This window comes from Microtus ochrogaster, chromosome 8, assembly GCF_000317375.1.
Source record: "Microtus ochrogaster isolate Prairie Vole_2 chromosome 8, MicOch1.0, whole genome shotgun sequence".
In the NCBI taxonomy this organism is placed as follows: Eukaryota; Metazoa; Chordata; class Mammalia; order Rodentia; family Cricetidae; genus Microtus; species Microtus ochrogaster.
In genome coordinates this window covers 41,556,226-41,563,839 of record NC_022015.1, presented here as the reverse complement: position 1 = coordinate 41,563,839, position 7,614 = coordinate 41,556,226, and the positions used below count along the sequence as shown (strand labels likewise).

General features: G+C 56.9%; 1 protein-coding gene across 1 annotated transcript in view; it reads left to right on the top strand.

Annotated features, from left to right (window-relative positions):
* Window positions 1-1,655: 1,655 nt before the first annotated feature.
* Window positions 1,656-7,614, top strand: part of Ccdc88b (coiled-coil domain containing 88B) — a 15,022-nt gene continuing 9,063 nt past the window's right edge. Inside the window, exons 1-14 of the mRNA XM_005351828.2 lie at window positions 1,656-1,715; window positions 1,973-2,112; window positions 2,280-2,394; window positions 2,473-2,542; window positions 2,630-2,688; window positions 2,777-2,860; window positions 3,431-3,574; window positions 3,719-3,867; window positions 3,993-4,074; window positions 4,191-4,349; window positions 4,874-5,020; window positions 5,192-5,300; window positions 5,452-5,588; window positions 5,687-6,832. Coding sequence (XP_005351885.1) covers window positions 1,656-1,715; window positions 1,973-2,112; window positions 2,280-2,394; window positions 2,473-2,542; window positions 2,630-2,688; window positions 2,777-2,860; window positions 3,431-3,574; window positions 3,719-3,867; window positions 3,993-4,074; window positions 4,191-4,349; window positions 4,874-5,020; window positions 5,192-5,300; window positions 5,452-5,588; window positions 5,687-6,832 — 2,601 coding nt within the window. The remainder of the gene's footprint in view (window positions 1,716-1,972; window positions 2,113-2,279; window positions 2,395-2,472; window positions 2,543-2,629; window positions 2,689-2,776; window positions 2,861-3,430; window positions 3,575-3,718; window positions 3,868-3,992; window positions 4,075-4,190; window positions 4,350-4,873; window positions 5,021-5,191; window positions 5,301-5,451; window positions 5,589-5,686; window positions 6,833-7,614) is intronic.

The following is a 7,614-nucleotide window of genomic DNA, read 5'->3' as shown; positions in this document are numbered from 1 at the left end:
ACAGAGCTTAACCACCAGAGGCCAGAGAGTGGTAACGCACTTTTAATCCCAGGATTTGAGAAGCAGAGGCAGGTGAATCTGTTAATTCAAGGCCACTCTGGGCTACAGGAAATTGGTCCTGTTTAAAAGAAACAGAGCTCACACAAAGGTAATCCTAGCCTTGGGATCCCATGCCTTTAATCCCAGCTAGCTAGGTGAAGACCAAAGCGGAGATCCTGTCCTCAGACTGCATCCTCAGACTGACTGCCTAGACTGCAACCTCGGACTGACAGATGCTCAGACTACTGCCTCAGACTGCACTGAGCTCCTGTCTCCTCTCGCCTATACTCCTCTCTTGGCCCAGCCATATCACCCTCTCAGAAGGCTGTGAACTCAGCACGAATCTCCTACCTCCTCAGGAAGGGCTTCCCCGATTGTCCTGGGAAAGCACTTAGTAGGGCTACAATGTCATATTTCGTGTGACTATTATCACCATAATTTTTAATTTATTTTTGAGGCAGGGTCTCTTTAAATAGCCCTGATGGTCCTGGAACTCACTGTGTAGGCTTTGAACTCACAGAGATCCACCTGCCTCTGCCTCCCAAGGGATGGGATTAAAGGTGTGCCCCCAAGCCCAGCATCATTATTATTTGGGGAGACAGTCTCTCACTAAGTCGGTTTAGCTGGTCTAGAATTCCCTGTAGTAGTCCAGGATGTTCTTGAGCTCCTGATTCTCCTGCCTCCACCTCCCACGTGCTGGAATTACAGGGGTGTATCACCACATCTGGTTTTTAAGATGCTAGGGATTGAAGGCGGGCCTTGTGCATGATGAGCAGGCACTTGACTGAGTGAGCCACATCTCTGTGTTATGTTGCTTTCCTTCAAGGAGTTTACAGGTAGGATAGTCGGGTGGTGGTGTCCCGGCCACTCGGGAGGCAGAGGCAGGTGGATCTCTGTGAGTTCGAGGCCAACCTGGTCTACAAGAGCCAGTTCCAGGCTCCAAAGCTACAGAGAAATCTTGTCTCAAAAAAACAAAACAAAACAACCCCCCCAAAACAAAAACATTTGGGGAACTGAGGCTGGCAACTGAGGTTCCTGGCCACAGCCATTTCTCAGTGTAGTGTATGCTAAGCATAGCTGGGTCAGTGTCCACTCTCGCTGGCTGGGACAGGTAGCACCTTCAGCAGGCGTCAGGGTTTGAGATGAACTGCCATGAGGCTCAAGGGAAGAAGGAGATGTGGTACTACACTCAGACTCCATGACAAAGCCAGAGCCTCTTTAGTGACCACAGAGTGCCAGGCTGAGGTCACCCTCTCTCGCCTAGAGAGGAAAGGACTCCCTATCATTGCCACGAAGTCTGGAACCCCATAGGCCTCCACTCATCTAGTCTTATCTGAGACCCAGGAAGATTCTGTGTGTGTGTGTGTGTGTGTGTCTGTCTGTCTGTCTGTCTGTCTGTCTGTCTGTGTGTGTCTGTGTCTGTCTGTGTGTGTGCATGTGTGTCTGTGTGTGTGTGCTGCTGAGGCAGGACACGTAGCCCGGCAGAACCCCGGAAGAAGGAAGCTGTACAGGGTCTGTGGCTGGGCCCCTGGGATCCCCCAGCCGGGGACTTCCTCTTCCTCTCAGAGCAGGTGTAGCTGCCACAGCGTGACAGGGACTACACCCTGACCCCCAACATGGAGGGGGCCAAGGGGCCTAGACTCAAAGACTTCCTGAGTGGGAGTCTGGCCACCTGGGTGAGGATCAGGTGGGAGGGCTGGGCGAGGAAGTGAGTGTCAGCACAGGCTGAGGGCCGGGGGCGGTGGCTGGGATGTGCAGTCTAGTGGGCGGACGAGAGTGAGGCGGGGAGAATCTAGGATCTGGGACCAGAGGCACTGGGGGCAGCGGTGAGGAGGGGGATCCTGTGCTGGGGCAGATCAGGGGCTCAGGACGGATTTACTGGTTGCTGGGAGTTTCCACCTCTTCATTTAACCTCTCCTGTTTGGCCCGACAGGCGCTGGGACTGGCTGGGCTGGTGGGGGAGGCAGAGGAATCAGCGGGGACAGAGGAGGAGGATAAGGGGCCTCTTTGTACAGAGAAGAGATTCCAGCAGCTGAGTGATGGGGCCTTACTCCTTCGGGTGCTGGGCATCATGTAAGTGACACGGGGGCGGGGGGAGGTGGGTCTGAGAGGAGCGGGGGAGGCGGGTCTGAGGGGAGGTGACTGCAAGTGGTGGGAGGAGCCTGGGGGTGGAGGGTAAGGTCTGGGGGTGGGTGGGTCCTCAAACCAACCTCTCACCCATGTTCCCGGGGTGGCCACAGTGCTCCTAGTTCCCGAGGAGGAGGTGTTCGGATGATCAGGGGCCACGATGGTCCTGCGGCCTGTCGGATGTGGAACCTCCATCATCTGTGGGGACGACTGAGAGATTTCTATCAGGTCAGGCACTGGGGAGACTCGACAAGGAGCCTGGCAAGCCCTCGTGAAGGTGGCTTTCTTATTGTTGGCCTGTTCTAGGAGGAACTGCAGCTGCTGATCCTGTCACCGCCCCCAGACCTCCAGACATTGGGGTTTGACCCCCTTTCAGGTGCTGTCTCCTCAGGTGGTGTTGCCTTCTGCCCTCTGTCCCTGCCCCGTGCCCCCTCCTTAACCCCTTGTGGCTTGTGCCCAGCAGAAGAGGCAGTGGACGAGCTGGAAGGCATCCTTCGGCTGTTGTTGGGGGCCTCAGTGCAGGTGAGGAGGGGAAGGGGGAACAGAATGGAGTTTGGACAGAAGGAGGGAGCCCTCTGTGTACCAGCTTTGGTCCTCCTGTCTACCGCAGTGTGAACACCGGGAGCTCTTCATCCGTCATATCCGGGGCCTTAGTCTTGATGTCCAGAGCGAGCTGGCCGCTGTAATCCAAGAGGTACTGATGCAGTCTAGAAGTGATACAGTCTAGGGGTCTTGGTTGTGTTCGTTTTCTCTGCTAGTTAAAGAATTACAGGTAGGAAAGATCTGAAGGGCACCAGGTGGCAGCAGAGAAAAAGGCGTTTATTGGGGTGAGCGAACACATGCAGCAGGACACACAGAGAAAAGCCCGGGGCTTTACAGTCTCTGAGGAGTCCTGCTCCCCTACTTTAGGGCTGGTCATTTGAAGACCGATGGGATAGCTGACTGGTCAAAAACTGTTGTGCGGCATGTCCTGATCAGGCCTTGTTGAGTCAGAACATCAGCAGGGGCCTGCTGGTGGGAGGCAAAAACTGCCAGGCTTTTGTCTCAAATCAGGAGGTTGAGGAAGAAGATGGCTAGTTTGGAAATTTGCCACCACCTTTATTACCTAGTCATGCCTCCTCTCCCAGTCTGTCTGCCTACCAGGGAGTCTGTCTGACTCCTTGGTCTGTCAGTACTGTGGTGGGTGGCATGTGGGACTATCACGACCAATGAAGTGACCCTCACCACCCTTCTCCTTCTGATGTATTGTTCTCCATGCCCTCAGGTGACCCAGCCTGGTGCTGGTGTGGTACTGGCTCTGGCTGGACCAGAGTCTGGAGAGCTGGTGGCTGTGGAGCTGGAGATGCAGTTACGGAACCTGATGGGGACGATGTCCAGGCTGGTGCGAGAGCGTGATCTGGAGGCACAGGTAGGGGACAGGCAACAGTCACGTGGAGCTGTGCAGGGGGATGGGGTTCGGAGCCAGTCATAAACGCAAGTGATTCTGTCGGGATTGGAAGGCTTACGTGCAGAGGGTTTGGAAGGCGCCTCTTGACCTTTGCCTTCCCTCCAGCGGTTGGCTGAACTGCTTCTGGAGCGGGAGCCAGCCCGCTTGCTGTTGCCAGAAGCTTCTGCTAATGCTTCTGCGGAGGGTCCCTCGCACCATCTGGCTCTGCAGCTGACCAACGCCAAGGCCCAGCTGAGACGGCTGCGGCAGGAGGTGTGAGTGTCTGTAGGCTGGGGAAGGGGTCAATGGGACCCGGATGGGCCTCCAGTTTTGGGGACGCGATAGGGCCCAGGTGCGGGTTTGCGGCTGGCAGACACTCTCCATCACTGCATCCCTTCAGGGAGGAGAAGGCGGAGCTGCTGCTGGACTCCCAAGCAGAGGTGCAGGGCTTGGAGGCTGAAATTCGAAGGCTCCGCCAGGAGGTGCGCTCCAATGTCCCCCACCACTGTCCCCTCCCCATCGCAGTCCCATTTCTCCCAGCAGTCCTTCACCTCTGTCCCGTGGCTGGCTGATCCTAGTTCCATACCATTTGGCCCAGGCCCAGGCACTGTCCGGACAAGCCAAACGCGCCGAGCTCTACCGCGAGGAGGCAGAGGCACTGCGCGAGCGGGTCGGCCGCCTGCCACGCCTGCAGGAGGAGCTGAGGCGCTGTCGTGAGAGGCTGCAGGCTGCCGAAGTCTTCAAGGGCCAGCTGGAGGTGAGGTGGGGTCGGGGCTGTGGGCGGAGCACGCTGGGGGCGTGGTCTGGAGGCGGGGCGAGCCGGGGGAGACTGGCCAAGGGAGGAGTGGGTCCAACTTTTGTTGTGGAGACCTTGCTAGCAGGGAGAAATGGGTGAGTATAAGGCAGTTGGAGTCTGAGACAAACCCTTTAGGATGGGCGTATGGAAGGGGGAAGAGGAGGAGACTATGGAAGGGCAGGTTTTGAAGGATAGGGCCGTGGGGAGAGCTGAGGAGTCTGCAGTGAGATCCTAACAAGGGGTGCTGATTAGGGTGGTCTGCAGGGATGTGCCCTTGGAAGGAGGTTCTGGAGGGGGTACGGGAGGGTGGGTCAGGAGCTTGGGAAGGCTACCTGGGGAGACCCTGGAGAGAGCTGCAGATGGAGGGAAGAGATAGGAAAAGGAGGCAGGGTCTGAGGCCGTCCCTGGAGAAGGAATCAAGAACTGCAGGTGCTGAAGAGCATAGGGATTGCGGCTCACCACGATCCTCCCTGCTTTCCCACCAGGAGGAGCGGGTGCTTTCTGGGGCCCTGGAGGCCTCCAAGGCGATGCTGGAGGAACAACTGGAGGTGGCCCGAGAGCGCTCGGCCAGGCTGCATGAGACCCAGCGGGAGAACCTGCTGCTGCGCACGAGGCTGGGCGAGGCCCATGCGGTGAGCTAGGTTGACCTGACTCTCTGCCCGTTGTCCCTGTTCTCCCATGACCCCAGTGATGCTCAGCTTTTTTCGAAGTGGTTCCTGTAGCTTGTTGGGACACCCAGACTTGCACATTTGGCCTGGGCCAGATGAAGAAGGCTGCCCTGACCCCATTCCTCCACACCCCAGGAACTGGACTCTCTGCGGCATCAGCTGGAGCAGCTGGTGGAGGAAAATGTGGAGCTGGAGCTGGAGCTTCAGAGGGGCCTGGAGCCACCCCCGAGTTCCCCTGGGGAGGGTGAGTGGGGTCTAGGGTTAGGGGTGAGGTCTGGGGTGGAGGCAGACTACAAGTGGGGAGGACTTGTTTTCATGGCCTTACTAGGTCTCTGAGAGGCGTTGATGGGGAGTCAGGGAGGGTGGGTAGTGTCCTGACTTGACCACACCCCCAGGTCCCCTACCAGGAACAGCACCCTCACTGCAAGATGAAGTGCGGGAAGCGGAGGCTGGGCGGCTGAGGACAGTGGAGCGGGAGAATCGGGAGCTTCGAGGCCTGTTGCAGATGCTCCAGGAGCAGCTTGGCAGTCAGGTAGGTCCCTCCAGCGTTCTTATCCTTGCTGGTTATCACCCTGACGACCCCTATCCAAATGCTCCCCTACACTGGCTCTCTCTCTCATATGTCCTCAGCACCCTCTGCTGGAGGAGCAGAGCAAGGACTCCGTGCTGGCTGTGCTCAATGGGGCTCCCCCAATTCCCCTGACTCCAGATCACAGCCTCAAAAACTGGGCTTGCCAGAGGGAAGATGAGGGCTCTGACTCCTTGGACCCGGCTTCCTCAGCGTCAGACTCTGACATCACAAGGTCACCTGAGTGTCCCCAGGCTCCTGATTCACACCTGGGGGCGATGGAGAGTTCTTTCAAGATGATTTCTCGGGATCCCCAGACCTCAGCCCTAACTCCTCAAGAATCAGACCCTACTGTGGAGAAGACCAGCCACAGAGTCTCACTCCAGGGCCCCACTGTCTTGACCCCACCACTGGGTCCAGAGATGAGAACTGAGGTGCAGGAGTTTCTAGGAGAGACTGGAAGCAGGGAGGCTCTTCAAGGGGAATTGGTGCCTGAGGCCCAGGTCCCAAAACAGGAGAGCCCTCAGTGCAGGCCCAGATCTTCAGAGTTCAGACTCCTGGAGCCACTAAAGGATCAGGAGCCGCTGGTTCAGGAGGGGCTAGAACTGTCCAAGCATCAGACAGAAACAGGAGGGCAAGAACAGAAACCCAAGGGGATGGTCAGCACACTAGTCCCTCAGAAACCGCTGCAGACATCAGAAGAGGCTCCCGATGCCTGGTCCAGGGAGGAGTCAGTCCCAGGAGAGACCCTGGCCAGTGCTGTCCCAGAAGAGCAGGCCCTCAGAGAGGAGGTGGCACAATTAAGAAGGGAGGTTGTGGACCTTGAGGCTAAACTACAAGCCCAGGCCCAAAGACTGGAGGCCCGAAGTGCAGAGGCTATCTGCCTCTCTGAGGAGCTGGCCCAAGCACGCAGAGCAGAAGCTGAGGCACACCAGGAGACAGAGACCCAGGCTCGGGAGCAGGCCCGTCTGCGTGAAGCCCTGGACACAGCTAGCCTGGAGCTGGAAGCTGCATCACGAGAGCGGGAGGCACTGGCAGAGGCACTAGCAGCAGCAGGCCGTGAGCGAAGGCAGTGGGAACGTGAGGGGCCCAGACTGCGGGCTCAAGCTGAGGCTGCTGAGCAGCAGGTGCAGACTCTGGAGAGCCAGGTCCGTGGTCACCTGGAGGAGGCCGAGAGGGAGCATCTGGAGAAACAAGCCCTCAGGGAGGTATGTGTGGTATGGCAGTGGGTCAGGGATGTACATTGTGGGTTCCTTTACGGCACTGAGATGGGACGGAAGGTAGGAAGCCCAGGCCACTGTTGATGCTGCAGGATGCAGCTGATGGTCAGTCCTTGATGGGGTAGGCTACAGGAGGGACTCATACTGCCAGTCTGTGGTCTATTCTGCACTCAGTTGTGATAGCCTCTGCCCTTTTTCCCTGCCCCACCCTGTATAAAACAAAGATGTTGTGCCTTGCAGCCCTCATAGTCTGGCAGACTGGGATAATTGTGGCAAGCACCTGGCTTATACCTGGCCAAGGCCTTCTGTAAGTGACCGAACAGTGGTTCCTCAAGAGCTGCATACGGGGTCCATTTTGTAGAGAGCTTGCCTGGCATGCATGAAGCCTCAGGTCCATGTAAACAAGACATGGTGGCCCTCAGGTCCACGTGAACTAGGCACGGTGACCCTCAGGTCCACGTGAACTAGGCACGGTGACACACGCATGTTGTCTCCGCACTCAGGACGTGGAGGCAGAAGGATTAGAAGTTCAAGGTCATTGTTCTAGTTTGCTTTTCTGTTGCTGTGTTAAGTACCATGACCAAAAAAAAAAAAAAAGGCAAGTTGGGTAGGAAAGGTTTTATTTTGTCTATCATGAAGAAAGTCAGGGCAAGAACTCAACTCAAAGCCAGAACCTGGAGGCAGGAACTGAATGAAGCTGAGGCTGTGAAAGGGCCCTGTTTATTATTGGCTTCTCTTAACTTCTCACTTTTTTTTTTTTTTCATTTTTG